At 34.6% G+C, this 19352-nt stretch overlaps 1 protein-coding gene across 1 annotated transcript in view; it reads right to left on the bottom strand.

The window, feature by feature from the left end:
* Positions 1 to 19352, bottom strand: part of C11H12orf40 (chromosome 11 C12orf40 homolog) — a 90754-nt gene that overhangs the window by 1804 nt on the left and 69598 nt on the right. Inside the window, exons 11-12 of the mRNA XM_003252303.4 lie at positions 18933 to 18996; positions 3658 to 3740 (exon numbers count right to left, since the gene is read on the bottom strand). Coding sequence (XP_003252351.1) covers positions 3658 to 3740; positions 18933 to 18996 — 147 coding nt within the window. The remainder of the gene's footprint in view (positions 1 to 3657; positions 3741 to 18932; positions 18997 to 19352) is intronic.

The raw sequence follows: 19352 nt of genomic DNA, 5'->3' as shown, positions 1-19352 counted from the left end.
AATTTTCTAAGCATAAATTTTTCAAACTTCTTGAAAATTTCATCTTTTAATTACTGAATTAATGAAAATATTCTTTTAATGAAAATCTTATATAAAGTATTCATTATTCAAGTTAAAAATACAAAGTTAATATAAAAAACTAAATATAAAAAGGGGTATAGGCTTTAGCTGATTGACAATGAAAAATGTATATTTCAAAATAGCTAGTAGATACGTCTTAAAATGGTCCGAACACAGAGAAATAAATACTCAAGGTGATGGATATCCTAAATATTCTGGCTTGATCATTACACATTTGAGTCATGTAACAAAACATCATATACACCCAATTAAATACGTACAAATATTATATATCAATAAAAAAATAAAAGGTAAATCTAAATATGCTTCTTTAGTGATGCAATTTGAGTTATACTCTTTCAGAGAATCGAACTGTTTAACAAATAGATAAACTTGTAATCTAGTGTTGATAACATGTTATTGGTGATATTTTTTTATTTTTTTGAGACAGGGTCTCACTCCACTGCCTGGGCTGGACTGCAGTGGCACAATCATGGCTCACTGTGACCTCAACCTCCCAGGCTCAGGTGATTCTCCCACCTCAGCCTCTCCAGTAACTGGGCCCATAGGCGCACGCCACCATGTCTGACTAATTTTTTGTATTTGTTTTTGCCATGTTGTCCAGGCTGGTCACGAACTCCTGGGCTCAAACGATTGCCCACCTCAGTCTCCCAAAATGCTGGGATTACAAGCATGAACCACCATGCCCAGCTAAGTGATATTTCTTACCTTTGTTCATAAGTACTTATTATAATGTGTTTATGCATACACATTTAAAATGTAATTATAAGCAGGATCCTTTAGAAATGCATTATTTGCTCTTTTCTTTCAGGGAATGGAAATAGTTAACAAATAAAGAACACTGTAATATAGTGTTGAGAACATGCTATTAAAGGACAGTCATCTCTTCCTTTCTAAGGCCTCATTTGCATGAGTTTACATATACACAAGCAAAAGCTGAATCTAAGTATAGTTCTTTTAAAAAAGAAAGAAAAGGAAACTTGTGAAGGAAAATGTACTTTTGTGAAATACCTTTTTATGTTGTATTAAAAATGTAGCTTTTATGTGGGTGCAGGATTGCTATGACAAAGGCATACCTTTAGATGCTAATGTGATTCGAGAAAAAGTGAAGCCATTATATGACAACTTAAAGCAAAAGGAAGCTGAAGGATCTAATGCTGGAGAATTTAATGCCAGCAAAGGATGGTTTGATAATTTTAGAAACAGCTTTGGCTTAAAAAATATCAAGGTAATAGGGGAAGCAGCTTCTGCAGACCAAGAAGCAGCAGACACATTCCCAGATGCCTTTAAAGAAAATCACTGAAGAAAAAGGATATCTGCCCAAACAAGTTTTTAATGGAGACAAAAGTGCCCTATTCCAGGAAAAAAAAAATGTCACATAGGATATTTATTAGGAAGGGAAGCAAGCACCAGGATTTAAGGCAGGATGGGATAGGCTAACTCTACTGTTTTGTGCAAATGCACTCAGGTTTATGACCAAGATTGCCCTTATTTATAAAGCTGCTCACCCTCAAGTTTTGAAGGGAAGGATAAACACCAATTGCCAGTTTCTTGGTAATACAACAAGAAGGCCTGGAAAACAAAAACTCTTTTTCTGAATTGATTCCATCAGTGCTTTGTCCCTAAAGTCAGTAAGTGCTTTGCCAGTAAGGGACTGCCTTTTAAAGTTATTTTGATATTGCTAATGCCCCTGGCCACCCAGAATCCCATCAGTTCAATACCGAAGGCATCAAAGTAATTTACATGTTTTGAAGCACAACATCTCTAATTCAGCCTCTAGATTAGGGAGTCACACTGACCTTTAAGGTTCATTATACATTGTGCTCTATGGAAAGGATGGTCAATGCGATGGGAGAGAACCCAAGAGAGGGAACATCATAAAAGTCTGGAAGGATTATACCATTGAACATGTCATTACTGTTACAGAAAAAGCCATGAACGTCATCAAGACTCAGAAAAGAAATCCCTGCATGAGAAAACTGTTGTAGATGTTAAACATGACTTCATAGGATTTAAAAGAGCTAATCAAGAAAATCATGAAAGAGACTGTGGATATGGCAAAAAAGGTGAAAGGTGAAGGGTTTCAAGATACAGAGCTTAGAAAAATTAAAGAGCTAATAGATACCACTCCAGAGGAATTAACAGAAGGCAACTTGATGGAGATGAGTACTTAACAACCAGTTACAGACAACAAGCAAGAAGACATAAAAGAAGCAGTGCCAGAAAAATCTGACTTTAGACAATCTGGCAGAAGTGTTGATTACTCAAGACCTCTTGATTTCTTTATGACATAGACCTTTCTACGATACAGGCTCTGAAGCTAAAGTAAACAGTAGAAGAAGGATTGATACCATATAAAAACATTTTTAGAGAAACAAAAAATCAAAAGTCAGACAGAAATAATGATGTATTTCCATAAAGTTACACCAAGTGTGCCTGCCTCTCCTGCCCACCATTCTACTACCTCCATCTCTTCTGCCTCTGCTACCAATGAAACAGCAAGACCAACTCTGCCTCTCCCTTCTCCTCCTTGGCCTACTCAACGTGAAGATGATGAAGATTATGATGATTTATGACGATCTATTCCTACTTCATGAATAATAAATATATCTTCTCTTAAGATTTTCTTAGTAACGTTTTCTTTTCTTTAGCTTACTTTACTGTATAAATATAGTATATAATATATACAACATACAAAATATGTGTTAATCAACTGTTTATGTTATCAGTAAGGATTCTGGCCAACAGTAGGCTATTAGTAGTTAAGTTTGGTGGTGTCAAACGTTTTATTCAGATTTCTGACTGGGCAGCATCCCTAACCCCTGCATTGTTCAAGGATAAACTGTACACACATAAGTGTGTGTGTGTGTGTGCATGTGTGTATATATGTGTGTGTGTGTATATGTATGTATACATACATACATGTATGTATACATACATACGTATATACGTATATATATGTATGTATATACATACGTATATACGTATGTATGTATGTATATATACGTATGTATGTATGTATATATGTATGTATATAATGTATCTTGATAAAAGGATAAAAGGTGTTTTGTAATATAAACATGTATATATGTATATGTATATACGTATGTATATATATGTATGTATGTATATATGTATATATATACATATATACGTATGTATGTATGTATGTATACATACATACGTATATATGTATGTATATATGTATGTATATATATGTGTATATATATACGTATATACGTATGTATGTATGTATGTATATATACATACATATGTATATATGTATGTATATATATGTATGTATATAATGTATCTTGATAAAAGGATAAAAGGTGTTTTGTAAACGGCAATAAATGCATTTTTACAAACGTGAAAAATGGTACTCATGGAAATTTTTATTTACATTTTTCTTTTCTACATTTTTAAATAGTTGTACTTTTTTAAATTTTTTACTTTTTTGTTTATATTAATTTTTACTTCCACTATTTAATTGACTCAACATTTTTATAAGGTAAACTATGAGAAAAATAATTATTAATATAGCATGTATTAATATGTGAAACAAGCATCACTTACCAAATCTGAACTAGAACTGAAACAGCTGTCTGTTGGTCTTGGAGAGTAACTAGTAGACCGACTACTCTGTGTGGAATCAAGAGCTGAAAATAAAGGTTTAATACATCAATAATGGTATTTATGAATACTTTACAACATACATATGCCAGGCAGAAGATATCTGCTGGATAAAACAAATTTAGCTAACAACACACAACACTTTAAAATGTACCAAAATCAGTTAAAATTGTGGATACTTGGCACCTTACAATTCTGACAGGATTTATGGGTTTATTTTACCCTTAAAAGATTTGTAGCAAGAAATGAAATAAGGGTATATAACGTAAATGAAGAAAACAGAATAGAGAAAGTTGGATTGATTTTTCCAACATATGAATTATATTTTATGAACAAATAATTTAAAATGTTAACCTGAGGGAAGGAAGAGAAAACCAAGTTATTAAGTCCTAAGGCATCAGACATTTGCCAATCTAGTAAATGAAAGTTTCCTGTGCAATCAAACGATGCGAATAAAACCTATTCAAAGCATCCAGTTTGATACATTTTCATTATCTGCTTAATGTCGTTACTTTACAATTGCAAGTAAAGTTTTAAAATGGGATTGAGATGTAGGTCATGAATCCCTACTATGTATAAATGATAAAGAGCAACCGTAGCTTCAACCACTCCTGTTTCCTTGTTTATGAAAATGGATCCGCTATCAAGAGAAGCAAAAGGCTGCAGAACATCAACAACACATACCAGATCACATGCCCTCCTATATGCAATAAACCCTGAGTACCTCAGGCCGGGACTGATGCTCTCTGTAACAGAATCTAGCTTCAGTCAGCTGAGAAGCAGAGAGAACTTAGCTGAACTCTGATACCCTTATTTCATCATTCTAGAAGGAAATTTATACGCCCACGAAGCAGGTTTCTCCCTGACAACGAAAGTAGAGTGCACGAAAGTGAAGGGTAGAATATTACTACTAACAACATAATTTAAGGGCATTTCACCCCAATGAGGTTCATTCAGTCCATAAGTACTATAAATCCACAGTGATCAGAAGGGAAGAAATTTGTCCATTGAATGAATGTTCTCACCTTTAACACTACAGGAAAGGGCATGCAAATGAAAATAAGTACAATTAAACACTTGTTTTGGTGACCATGGCCTTATGGTATAGTTTGAAATTAGGTAGTGTGATGTGTCCAGATTTGTTATCTTTGCTTAGTCTTGCTTCGGCTATGTGGGCTTTTTTTGGTTCCATATAGATTTTAGAATTGTTTTTTCTAATTCTGTGAAGAATGATGGTGGTATTTTCATGGGAATTGCATTGAATTCGTAGATTGCTTTTGGCAGTATGGTGATTTTCAAAATATTGATTCTACCCATCCATGAGCATGGGATGTGCATGGTACTGGTATAAAAATAGCACATAGACCAATGGAACAGGATAGAGAACCTGGAAATAAACCCAAATACTTACAGCCAACTGATCTTCAATGAAGCAAACGAAAACATAAAGTGGGGAAAAGATACCCTTTTCAACAAATGGTGCTGGGCTAATTGGCTAGCCACATATAGGAGAATGAAACTAGATTCTCATCTCTTACCTTAGACAAAAATTAACTCAAAATTGATTCAGGACTTAAACCTAAGACCTGAAATTATAAAAATTCTAGAAGATAGCATGGGAAAAAACCTTCTAGACATTGGCTTAGGCAAGGATTTCATGACCAAGAACCCAAAAGCAAATGGAATAAAAACAGATATATAGCTGGGAGCTAATTAAACTAAAGAGCTTTTGCAAGGCAAAAGGAACAGTCAGAAAAGTAAACAGACAACCCACAAAGTGGGAGAAAATCTTCACAATCTATACATCTGACAAAGGACTTATATCCAGAATTTACAAGGAACTCAAATAAATCAGTAAGAAAAAAACAAACAATCCCATCAAAAAGTGGGCTTAGGGCATGAATAGACAATTCTCAAAAGAAGATATACAAATGGCCAACAAACACATGAAAAAATGTTCAATATCACTAATGATCGGGGAAATGCAAATCAAAACCACAATGCGATACCACCTTACCACCTGCAAGAATGGCCGTAATCAAAAAATCAAAAAACTGTAGATGTTGGCATGGGAGTGGTGAACAGGGAACATTTTTACATTGCTGGTGGGAATGTAAACTAGTACAGCCACTATGGAAAACAGCATAGAAATTCCTTAAAGAACTAAAAGTAGAACTACCATTTGGTCCAGCAGTCCCACTACTGGGTATCCACCCAGAGGAAAAGAAATCATTATTCAAAAAATTCAAAAAAATACTTTCACACACGTTTATAGCAGCACAATTCACAACTTCGAAATCATGGAACCAACCCAAATGCCCATCAATCAACGAGTGGATGAAGACACTGTGGTGTGTGTGTGTGTGTGTGTGTGTGTGTGTATATACACACATATATATATACACACATATATATGTGATATATACACATATATATATGATAGAATAAAAACACAGCCATAAAAAGGAAGGAATTAACAGCATTTGCAGTGACTAAGTGAAATAACTCAGGAATAGAAAACCAAACATCATATGTTCCCACTGATACGAGGGAACTAAGATATGAAGACGCAAAGGCATAAGAATGATACAATGGACTTTGTGAACTTGGGGGGAAGAGTGGGAGGAGGAAGTGGGATAAAAGACTACAAATATGGTGCAGTGTATACTGCTCGAGTGATGGGTGCACCAGTCTCACAAATCACCGCTAAAGAACTTTCTCATGTAACTAAATACCACCTTTACCCCAATAACTTGTGGTAAAAATTAAAAAAAAAAAAAAAGAAAACTAAAAAAAAAAAAACAACACTTATTGAGTAACTACTTTATGTAAGGCACTGTGACAGTTATTAGAGACACATGGTCAGAGCCCTCAAAGTGTTCAGAATCTTGTAGTGGAGAAAGATACACATTTGTTTAAGTCACAAAATAAGATGTGACATCATAGAAGATACAAAAGCAGTAGGCAGCTAAGTGTGAGGAACCCCAGGGAAAGAAATTTGGTGACAATTTACAGAGAAAACATAAGTATAAAGAGTACATTTTGAATGATGAATAAACAATTTTCAGAGACAAGATGAAAAATTAACATACGGGATAGAGGGAAAAGAATGTGTAAATATTTCTAAACATTAATGGAGGTACATTTTAGATTGTCCATGATGTCACCTAAGGATGAATTAAAGAGAAGTGAGACAATGAAATCAAGTCAGTTAGATGATTAACTGAATAATCTAGGTATGAAGTGATTATGATCTGCAATAAAGCAGTGAAATTGGGATAGAGAAGCAGCAAAAGATTCAAGTTTCAAGAAGGCTTTCAAATAGCCTGAATTTTTGCCTGTGTGTACATTTAAAAACTTTTGTGTATCTGTTATAACATCAATATCAAAATCTGATAAAGATTGCATACACATATACACACATTATCTCTCTACAGGAAAACCTCACTTATGAATACCAATACAAAAGCCTTATACTTAAAAAGTATTAAATTTTTTTAAAAGAACAGAATAAAAAGAAGAGCAAAGAATCATAACACATCAGGAGTTGGTGGAATTTATTATAGGAATGCTAAGATGGTCCAAATCACAAAATCCATTAGTAAAATTCACCATTTAAAAAGATCTATATCAAAATGAAATATCACCTCACACTTCTTAGGGTGACCACTGTCAGAAAAAACAAAAAATAATAAATATTGGCAAGGATGTAGAAAAACTGGAATCTTTTTGCACTGCTGGTGGAAATGTAAAATGGTGCAGCAACTACAGAAAATGGTATGAAGATTTCTCAAAAAATAAAAATAGAACTACCATATAATCCAGCAATATAACTTGTGAGTATATATCTAATAGAAGAGATATTTGCATACTTATGTTCATTGCAGCATTATTCACAATAGCCAAGAGTCAGAAACAACCTAAATGACCGTCAGTGAAAGAATGGATAAAGAAAATATGGTATACACATACAACTGAATACTATTCAGCAATGAAAAAGAATGAAATCTTGTTATATACCACAATGTGGATGAACCTTAAGGACATTATGCTAAGTGAAAGAAGCCATTACAAAAAAGACAAATACTACATGATTTCACCTACTAGATATATAAGTAGAGCATAGAAACAGAAGGTAAAATGGTAATGGCCAGGGGCTGGGGGGAGTGGCAAGTAGGAAATTGTTGTTTAGGGAGTGTGAGAGACAGGATGAGGGTCTGTTGCACAATGTGCATGTGGTTGACAACATTGTATTGTACACCTGGAAACTGTTGAGAGGATAAATCTTACGTTGCATGCTTTTTTGCAACAATAATGCAAAAAGACATATGAATAAAAATTAATAATCATTCCCATAGATGCTAAGAATCACTCTCTCCCAAATTACTGATTCATCAAAACTACCTCACAAGAAAAAAGCTATTGGCAAAACAAAAACAAAAAACAAAAACATAAGCCTAAGCCCCAAATCCAGAATCTTACTTAATATAGAAACACAGGATGTATATTCATGCTAAAGCAGCTGTGTGTGTTTGTTTGTGTATCAGAAAGCACTACAGATAAATCTAACAAGAAACATGCAGAATCTATGTGAGGAAAACCTCAGGAAAGTGCTTAAAGGTATTTTAAGCAACTACTAAATATAAAAAACTAGACTGAACTAATGAAAGGACATCTTATGTTCTTAGACAGGACTACTCAACATTATTAGGACAATAATTCACACTAAACTAACACATACAGCTAACAGTTTCCCAGTAAAAATTAAAACTTTTCTTCTGGACTTAAGCAAGTTGATTTTAAAGGTTATATGGAAAAGCAATCCAAGAATAACCAGAAAAAAACTTTTTAAAATGTGCAAAGAGGCATGTAATTCTTCAAGAAATTAAACATTTATAAAAATATAATAAAAGTGGTATGGTATTGGCACATGAAGATTAGGAAAGATCAATGAAACAATTAAGAAAGCCACAAAATAGATCAGCTACATATGGAAAGTTATTATATAAAAAAGGTAGTATCAAAAATACCTAGGGAAAAGACATATTTTTAAAACTTGGACTGATAGAAACCTCATGCCTTAAGTCAACTTAAACTCCAAATGGATTAAAGAACTAAATTTAAAAAAGCATATTAGTACTAGAAGAAAATATGGTAAGTTCATTTGTAACTTGGAAGTGTGGAGAGTCTGGAGAGTCTAAACCCAGAAATAAAAGAAAAAATTGATCAATTTAACTACATAAAGAAGATAAGTCTTCTGCAAAGCAAGAGACACTATATGCAAAGACTAAACAAAATAAATCAAAAACCAGTATTAAACTAGATGAAAACATTTGCCACATAGCAAAACATACATGTTATTACTTTTTAATTTTTGTGGATACATAGTAGGCATATATATTTATGGGGTACATGAGATGTTTTGATACAGGGATACAATGTATAATAATCACATGAAAACTGGAGTATTCATCCCCTAAAGCACTGATTCTTTGGGTTACAAATCATCTAATTATATTGTTTTCATTATTTTAAAATGTACAATTCAATTTTTATTCACTATAGCTACCTGCTGTGCTAGCAAATACTAGGTGTTATTCATTCTTTCTAATTAAATTTTTTGTACCCATTAACCATCACCACCCTCCCAAGCCCACCACTACCCTTCCTAGCCTCTAGTAACCATTCTTCCACCCTCTTATTTCCATGAGTTCAATTGCTTTGATTTTTAGATCCCACAAATAAGTGAGAACATGTGTTGTTTGTCTTTCTGTGCCTGGCTTGTTTCACTTAACATAATAACCTCCAGTTCCATCCATGGTGTTGCAAATGACAGGATCATTCTTTTTTTATGATATGTTCTGGAGTTAGGCAAGTTGATTTTAAAGGTTATATGAAAAAGTAATCAAGAATAACCAGAAAAAAAACTTTTTAAAAAATGCAAGGAGGTGTAACTTCTCAAGAAATGAAACATAAAACAATGATAATTATTATTAGATTATGTATAGATTATTAGATTGTGTTTAATTAACACATTTTCTTTAGTGATTCATTTGTTGATGGATACTTAGGTTGCTTCCAAATCTTGGATATTGTGAACAGTGCTGCAACAAACATGGGAGTGGAGATAGCTCTTTAATATACTGATTTCCTTTCTTTTGGGTATATATCCAGCAGTGGGATTGCTTGATCATATGGTATCTCTATTTTTAGTTTTTTTAGGAACCTCCAAACTATTCCCCATAGTGGCTGTACTAATTTATGTTACCATTGATAGTGTATAAGGGTTCCCTTTCTCCATATCCTCACCAGCGTTTGTAATTGCCTGTCTTTGGGATATAAGTCATTTTAAATGAGGTGAGATCATATCTCATTGTACTTTTGATTTGCATTTCTTTGATGATCAGTGATGTTGAGCACCCTTTCATATGCCCCTTTGCCATATGTATGTCTCTTTTGAGAAATGTCTATTCAAATATTTGGCCTATTTCTTATTGAGATTATTAGATTTTTTCCTATACACTTGTTTGAACTCCTTATACATTATATTAATCCCTTGCCAGATAGGTAATTTGCAAATATTTTCTCCCATTGTGGGTTGTCTCTTTATTGATTGTTTCCTTTATTGTGTAGAAGCTTTTTAACTTGATGTGATCCCATTTGTCCATTTTTGCTTTGGTTCCCTATGCTTATTATTACTCAAGAAATTTTTACCCAAAGGAATGTCCTGGGGAATTTCCTTAGTGTTTTCTTGTGGTAGTTCCATAGTTCAAGGTCTTAGATTTAAGTCTTTAATCCATTTTGATTTGATTTTTGTATATGGTGAGAGACAGGGGTCTAGTTTCATTTTTCTGCATACAGATACCCAGTTTTTGCTGCAGCATTCATTGAAGAGACTGTCTTTTCCCAGTGCATGTTCTTAGCACATCTATCAAAAATGCGTTCACTGGAAATGTGTGGAATTGTTTCTGGGTTCTCTATTCTGTTCCATTGGTCTATGTGTCTGTTTTATGCTGGTACCATGCTGTTTTGGTTACTATAGTTCTCATGCTGTTTTGGTTACTATAGTTCTATAGTATAATTTGAAGTAAGGGAATGCTATTCCTTCAGTTTTGTTTCTTTTGCTTAGGATAACTTTGGCTATTCTTGGTCTTTAATGGTTCCATATAAATTTTGGAATTGGTTTTTCAATTTCTGTTAATAATGTCATTGGTATTTTGATAGGGATTGCATTGAATATATAGATTGCTTAGGGTAGTATGGACATTTTAAACAATATTGATTCTTCTAATCCATGAACAGGGAATATCTTTCCATGTTTTGGTGTCCTCTTCAATGTCTTTCATCAGTGTTTTATAGTCTTTATTATTGAGCTCTTTCACTTCCTTGGTTAATTCCTAGGTACTTAACTTTATTTGTGGCTACTGTAAATGGAACTACTTTAAAAATTTTTTTCAGACTGTTCACTGTTGGCATATAAAAATGCCACTGATTTTTGCATGTTGATTTTGCCTCCTGCAACTTTATTGATTTTGTTTATCAATTCTAATAGGTTTTTTATGGCGTCTTTAGGTTTTTCTAAATATAAGACCACATCATTGGCAAACAACGATAATTTGACTTCTTTCTTTCCAATTTGGATGCCCTTTATTTCTTTCTCTTGTCTCATGCTGTAGATAGAACTTCCAGTAGAACTTCCAGTACTATGTTGAATAAAAATGAAAGTGGGCATATTTGTCATGTTCTAGATCTTAGAGGAAAGCCTTTCAGTTCTTCCCCATTAAGTACAATACTAGCTGTGGATCTGTCATACATGGCTGTTATTATATTAAGTTATGTTCCTTTTATATTCAGTTTTTTTGAAGGTTTTTTATCATGAAGGGATGTTAAATTTTATCAAATGCTTTTTCAGCATCAGTTGAAATGTTCATATGTTTCTTGTCCTTCATTCTGTTGTTATGATGTATCACATTGACTGATTTGTGTATCTTGAACCATTCTTGTATCCCAGGGATAAATCCCACTTGGTCATAATGAATAATCTTTTTAATTTACTGTTGAATTCTGTTTGCTAGTATTTTGTTGAAGATTTTTGCATCAATATTCATCAGAGACACTGATCTGTAGTTTTCTTTTCTTGATGTCTTTGTCTGGTTTTGGTATCAGGGTAATACACTGCCTTGTAGAATGGGTTTGGAAGTAGTCCCTCCTCCTCCCTTTTTCAGAATATTTTTAGTAGGACTGGTATTAGTTCTTCTTTACATGTTTTGTAGAATTCAGAATTCAGCAGTGAAGACTTCAAGTCCCAGGCTTTATTTCCTGGGAGACTTTTTATTACAACTTCAATCTAGTTCTCGTTATTGGACTGTTCAGGTTTTGGATTTCTTCATGGTTCAATCTTGGTAGATTGTGTGTGTCTAGGAATTTGTCCATTTCTTCTAGATTTTCCAACTTATTGGCACGTAGTCATTCATAGTACCCACTAATGATCCTTTGAATTCCTGTTATCAGCTATTATGTTCCTTTTTCATCTCTGATTTTATTTATTTAAATCTTCTTTTTTTCTTAGTCTAGATAAATGTTTGTCAATTTTAATTTTTCAAAAACCAACTTTTTTTCATTGATATTTTGTACTGTTTGCTTCATTTCAATGTCATTTATTTCTGCTCTAGTCCTTATTATTTATTTTCTGCTACTAATTTGGGGTTTGGTTTGTTCTTGCTTTTCTAGTTCTTTAAGATGTACAGCTAAGTTGTTTATTTGTGGTTTTTCTTCTTTTTTGATGTAGGCTTTTAGAGCTACAAACTTCCCTCTTAGTACTGCTTTTGCTGTATCCCACAGGTTTTGGTATATTGTGTTTCAATTATCATTTGTTTCAAGGAATTTTTCAATTTCATTCTTAATTTCTTCATTGACCCACTGGTCATTCAGGTGCATACTGTTTAATTTTCATGTATTTGTATAGTTTCCAAAATTCCTTATTATTGATTTCTAGTTTTATTCCATTGTAGTTAGAAAGATACTTGATATCATTTCAATTTTTTAAAATGTTTTAAGACTTGTTTTGTTGCCTAACATATGTCTACCTTTGAGAATGATACACGTGCTGGGGAAAAGAATGTCTATTCTGTAGCTACTGGATGAAATGTTCTGTAAATATCTTTTAGGTCCATTTGATCTATAGTAGAGATGAAGTCTGGTGTTTTATCAGTTTTCTTTCTGGAAGATCTGTCTAATGCTGAAAGAAGAATGTTGAAGTCTCCCACTATTATCGTATTGGGAGTGTGTCTCTTTCTCTTTCACTCTAATAATATTTGCTTTATATATCTGGGTGCTTCAGTGGTGGGTGCATATATATTTAAAATTGTTATCTCTTCTTTCCGAATTGACCCCCTTCATGAGGATGGAGCACTCATGGCCTAACTACCTCTTTAGTGGTCTCACCTCTTAACACTGTTGCATTAGGGATTAAGTTTCATTAAGTTGCATCAGGAATTATAATGACCTTCTTTTGTCTCTTATAATTTTTGTCTTGAAATTTGTCTAATAGACATATAGCTACTCTTGCTCTTTTTTGGTTTCTATTGGCTTGGAATATCTTTTTCCATCCCTTTATGTTCTGTCTGTGTGTGTCTTTATAGGTGAAATGTGTTTCTTATTGGCAACAGATCATTGGGTTTTATTTTTTATCCATTCAGCCACTCTATATCTTTTGATTGGAGAGCTTAATCCATTGACAGTCAAAGTCATTATTGATACGTAAAGACTTACTGCTGCTATTTTGTTATCTGTTTTTTGGCTGTTTTGTGGTCATCTCGTCTTTCCTTCCTTCTTGTCTTCCTTTTAGTAAAGCTGATTTTCTCTGGTGATATAATTTATTTTCTTACTTTTTATTTTGTGTATCTGTTGTATGATTTGGGTTTGAGTTTATCATAAGGCTTGCAAATACAATCTTAGAACTCACGATTTTAAGCTGATAGCAACTTGTTTGCATAAAAAAATGAGCAAAGAAAACTAATAAAAACTCTACCCCTTAACTTTGTTCCCTTTTTAACTTTCTGTTGTTTCTATATATATCTTATTATATACTCTGGCTTGAAAAGTTGATACAGTTATTATTTTTGACTAGTTCATCATTTAGTGTTTCTACTTCAGATATGAGTAGTTTACACACTACATTTACAGTGTTATAATATTTTGTTTTTCTGTGTACTTATTATTATCAGTGAGTTTTGTACCTTCAGATGATTTCTTCTTGCTCATTAACTTTCTTTTCTTTCTGACTGAAGTACTCCTTTTAGTATTTTCTTGCAGAACAGGTCTGGTGTTGATAATCCCTCAGCTTTTGTTTGTCTAGGAAGTCTTTATTTCTACTTCATGTTTGAGGGAGATTTTTGCTGGATATACTATTTTAGGGTAAAAGGTTTTTTCCTTCAGCACTTTAAATATGCCATGCCACTCTCTCGGCTTGTAAGGCTTCCACTGCAAAGTCTGCTCCCAGACGTATTGCAGCTCCATTGTATGTTACTTGTTTCTTTTCTCTTGCGGCTTTTAGCATCCTTTCTTTATTCTTGATCTTTAGGAGTTTGTTAAATGCCTTGAGGTAGTCTTCTTTGGGTTAAATCTGCTAGGTGTTCTATTACCTTCTTATACTTGTATACTGATATGTTTCTCTTGGGAAGTAAAAGGCCAATAACTACTCTTAGATTTGCCCTCTTGAGGCTATTTTCTAGATCCTGTAGGCATACTTCATTCTTTTTTTTTCTTTTGTCTCCTCTGACTGTGTATTTTCAAATTGTCTGCCTTCAAGCTCACTAATTCTTTGTGCTGCTTGATCAGTTCTGCTGTTAAGATTCTAATGCATTCTTCAATATGTCAATTGCATTTTTCAGCTCTAGATTCTGTGCTTGATTGTTTTTAATTATTTCAATCTCTTTGTTAAATTTGTCTGATATACTTCTGAATTCCTTCTCTTTGTTATCTTGAGTTTCACTTTCCTCACAACAGCTATTTTGAATACTATGTCTGAAAGGTCACATATGTCCATTTCTTCAGGGTTGGTCCTTGGTGCATTATTTAATTCATCTGGTGAAGTCGTTTTCCTGGATGGTCTTGCTACTTGTAGTTGTTCGTTTGTACCTGGGCACTGAAGAGTTAGCTATTTATTGCAGTCTTCACAGCCTGGGCTTGTTCTCATCCATCTTGGGAATGCTTTCCAGGAATTCAAAAAGGACTTGGGTGTTGAGACCTAAGCTGTATCTGCTTTAGGGGCACCCCAAGCCCAGTAATGCTGTGGTTCTTGCAGACTTGTAGACATACTGCCTTGATTGTCTTAGACAATATCTGGGAAAATTTTCTGCATTACCAAGCAGAGACTCTTGTCACTGCCCTTACTTTCTTCCAAATAAACAGTCTCTCTCTCTGTTCTGAGCCACCTGAAGCTAAGGATGGAGGGACATAGCATCCCCATGGCCACGACCATCAGGATTGTGCTTGGTCAGATGTTAAACAAGCACAGCACTGGGTCTTAACCAAGGTCCACTGTAACCACTACCTGGCTACTGCCTATGCTTTCTCAAGGCCCTAGGGCTCTGCAATCAGCAAGTGGCAAAGCTAGCCAGGCCTCTGTCCTTCCTTTCAGGGTGTCAAGTTCCCCCAGGCCCCAGGTGGATCCAGAAGTGCTGTCTCAGAACTGGGAGCCAGGGACTACAATCAAAAACCTTAGCAGCCTACCCGGTATTCTATTTTACTGGGGCTGAGCTTACATTCAAACCACAAGACACAGTCCTTCCCACTCTTCCCTTTCCAAAGGCAGATGAACCTCACCCCATGGCCATCACAACCCAGGCCTACAGGGAGTACTTCCAGAGTACCAGTGATGTTCCCTTAAGACCCAAGGGTTCTTCAGTCAGCTTGTGGTGAATGATGCCTAGGCTGGGAGTCACCCTTCAGGGCAGTGGGCTCCCCTCCGGTCCAGGGCAGGTCCAGAAATGCCATCCAAGAGCCAAGTCCTGGAATTGGGGACCCCAAGAGCCTACTTAGTATTCTACCCCCATGGCTGTACTGGTACCTAAAGTGCAAGACAAAGTCCCCTTTACTTTTTTCTCTGCTTTTCTCAAGTGAAGGGTCTTGTCCTATAGCCATCACAGCTGGAAATGTACTGAGACCCACCTGATGCCACCAAGTCTCAGAGTCTCACCCAAGGCCCTCAATGCAGTCCCTGGGCATCAGTGATGGTTATTCAGGGCCCCAGGGCTCCTCAGTTAGCAGGTGATGAATCTTGCCAGGAATGGGTCCTTCCTTTCAAGGATATAGGTGTCCTTCTCACCCAAGGAGTGTCTAGAAATGTCATCTTGGAGCTAGGGCCTGGAAAGGGGGCATCATGACTCTGACCAGTGCCCTATCTTACTGTGGCTAATCTGGTATCCAGGATGGAAGATAAAGTCCTCCCCACTATTCTTTCTCCTCTCCTCAAGCAGAGGGAAGGGGTCTATCTTGGAGCTGCAAGCTGAGTGGTCTGGGTTAGGAGAGGGGTGATTGCCACACTCCCTTAGCTGCCCCAGCTGGTGTCTCAATAGAACACATGCCAACCCCAGTCCACAGTCTCTGGGCCTAGTTCAGCACTAGGACTCACCTAGGAGTTGCAGTACTTGTGGCCTAGACTGCCTTTCAAATTTACTTAGAGCACCAGAGCACTTTAGCCCATAATAGGAGGCTTATGCAAACTCAAGTATTGACCTCTAGGATCAGCAATTCCCCTCTGGCTAGGGCTGGTTTAAATATTCCCTCCATGGGTAGGCATTGGCTGAGTTTGGTCCAATTTTGCTTTCTGTTAGAACAAGACAGCGCTGAGTTCAATGCCTCAAAACTGCTGCACTGACTGTCCCTCTCCCCAGTACACAGAATCACTCTCCGTACCATGTCGCCACTCCCACGGAATGGAGGAAGGGTGGCGTCAGTGACTCAAGACTGTTTTTCCTACCTGTTCAGTGCCTCTTTCAGTGATATAAAGTTAAAACCAGGTACTATGAGTGCTCTTATGCAGTTCTTAGGAAGGTGTTTTTTTGTGTGTAGATAGTTGTTAAATTGGTGTGCTTGCAGTGGGTGTCTTCTATTCCGCCATCTTGTTCCACCCCTCATCTACATCCTTCTAATATATAAGGATCTCTTAAATATCAAGAAAAAAATGCCAAAACCCAAGGGGGCAAAAGATATGAATAGAGAATTCACAGAAAAAGAATCGCAAATAGCCAATGAGCATTTTTAAAAGATGCTCAACTTCACACATAGTAAGCACAAACTAAAACTTCTATCTATCCGTCCCCCTGTGAGATTCAGAAAAATTCCTAAATTTGACCACAATCCCTGTTAGTGAGGCTGTGGAATAAAATGTACATTGCTACTGGAATTGCCAAACAGTGACACAAGGAACTTGGAAATATATATATAAATTGAAATTCAGCAAGATCTATCAAATACCAGCATATTTCTCCTTTTACTTAACAATGCCACTCCCAGAAATTACCCTGAAAATGTACCTCCACAAATAAGAAACATTGCACAAAGTTGTTTACTTACAGTATTTGTAAGAAAAATATACTGGAAATAGCCCAAATGTCCATCAATAGGGCATTGACTGAAAAAACTACAGTTCATGCATGTAATGGACTACTAAATGGTCATAAGTAAAGGATGAAGAAATACCTAGCACTAACACAGAGGAATCTATAGGAATATTTTATTAAATAAATGAATTCATTTAATTCTTTTATAAAATATTCTATATTACATTTGGAATGAGAAAGGCAGGAAACTAAGACTCATGGGTATTTACATGTTTATATATTTTTAGGATTTATTTTTTAAAAAATGGACTGGAATGAGAAACCAGAAAGCAGCAAAGAAAAAAAAAAAATACTCATGTTGCAGAAGGAAATAGGGCAGGGAGGATAAGGATAGAAACCAGACTAGTATTTTACATATTCAACAAATTAAATCATTAAAGGTTTCAAGGTATTCCATCAGACTAGATAACATGAAGGACTATGCTAGCATAGAATACCTAAAAGAGTACCAGATCAACATGAAACTTTTGTCTGTAAAAAGACAGTATAGACTTAAAAGATACTCAAACATGAAATATTTGCTACACACAAGCCTACAAGCAGTCAGTATCCAGGACACATAAAATATATATAGGAGACATAGACATATAAAAGACACATCCCATAAAGAAAACCAAATTTCAGAAAAGGAACATGAGCAAATGACATTTCACAAATGAAAATGAAACATCGGTGGCCAATTAACCTAATTAGTAATCAAAGAAATATAAGTTAGAACTACAATGAGCTATCAGATTACCAATAATGATAAAAGACTGAGATATTGTTGGTGAAAACACGTAACAACCAAGACTCTTACCCCTTGCTAAGAGGGGTACAACTGGAATAACCATTTAGGAAAATAATTTTGCATTACCTTGAAGATGCAAAGAAATGCATATTATATGAACTAGCAATTCTACTCCTAGAAATATATCCTAGAGAAACTTATACACGTGTGCAAGGAAAAATGTCAATAATAGTCCAAGTAGCATTGTTCTTCGTAGGAAAATATTCAAAACAACATAAGCAAAACATTCAAAATAACCTAAATATCCATTGTTAGAAGATACATAAATTGTGATATATTCATACAGTAGAATGCTGTATAGCAGAAAAAATAATAAATGTACTAGAGCTACAAGTATCAAAGCAGATGAACCATAAAATATAAAATTGGGTGAAAAAAAAGCAAGTTGCAGAAAAATATATAGAGTTGGATCAATATATAGAAAGTTCAAAATAAAGCAATTAAAAAGTCTGTGTTATAACAAAAAACAAATTCAAGGAAATAGTTACCTCTAGAGGGCAGGATATGAAATACAATTGAAGAAGTCTTCAAAAGTATTATGTATTGTTTCTTAAGCTACCTAGTGAGTATGAGGGTTATCTGTTTTATTCTTATTTGCTAAACTGTACGTATACATTAATGTGCTCATGTATATTTAATAAAATATAAAAGTAATTTTAAAGAGTCAATTGCATTAGTAGTACTAAAATATCCATGATATATATTTGTTGGCAAACGTCTAAAAAATCACTTCAAATTTAACTGATTTCTATTTAATTGTTAGTTTTTTAAATAGAGTAAAAGTAACATACAGTTATACTGACATATTTTCTCAGTAGATGTTGGCCTGCCTTTTAATGAACATATTCCTCCTTCTTCCATCAGAATCTAGGAGAAAACCAAAATGTTAACAATTCCTAAGTATACATAATAATATTCACTTATATCTACCCTATTTACACTACCAATTCATTTTATAGTACTTTTCTTTTACATTACTTCAGTTCAACATGGTTTATTTTTAAAGCACAAAGAAAAATTAGCCTGTGGTAAACAATAAAATGAAATTTAAATTCGTTTAAAAACAACAAGCAACAGAATAGACACTTGCCAAGAAATGAATTACTGAGAAAAAGGAAAAGCTTCAGGTAATCATAGTAAATGCAGCTGAAGAAAGACAAACATATTAAGGCAATTTGGAAATTTGTTATTTTTTATTTAATTTCCTAAGTTAGATCATCAGT

This window comes from Nomascus leucogenys, chromosome 11 (genome assembly GCF_006542625.1).
Source record: "Nomascus leucogenys isolate Asia chromosome 11, Asia_NLE_v1, whole genome shotgun sequence".
Taxonomy (NCBI): domain Eukaryota; kingdom Metazoa; phylum Chordata; class Mammalia; order Primates; family Hylobatidae; genus Nomascus; species Nomascus leucogenys.
Note: the sequence above shows the minus strand (reverse complement) of the source record. Positions and strands in the feature narration are given on the sequence as shown.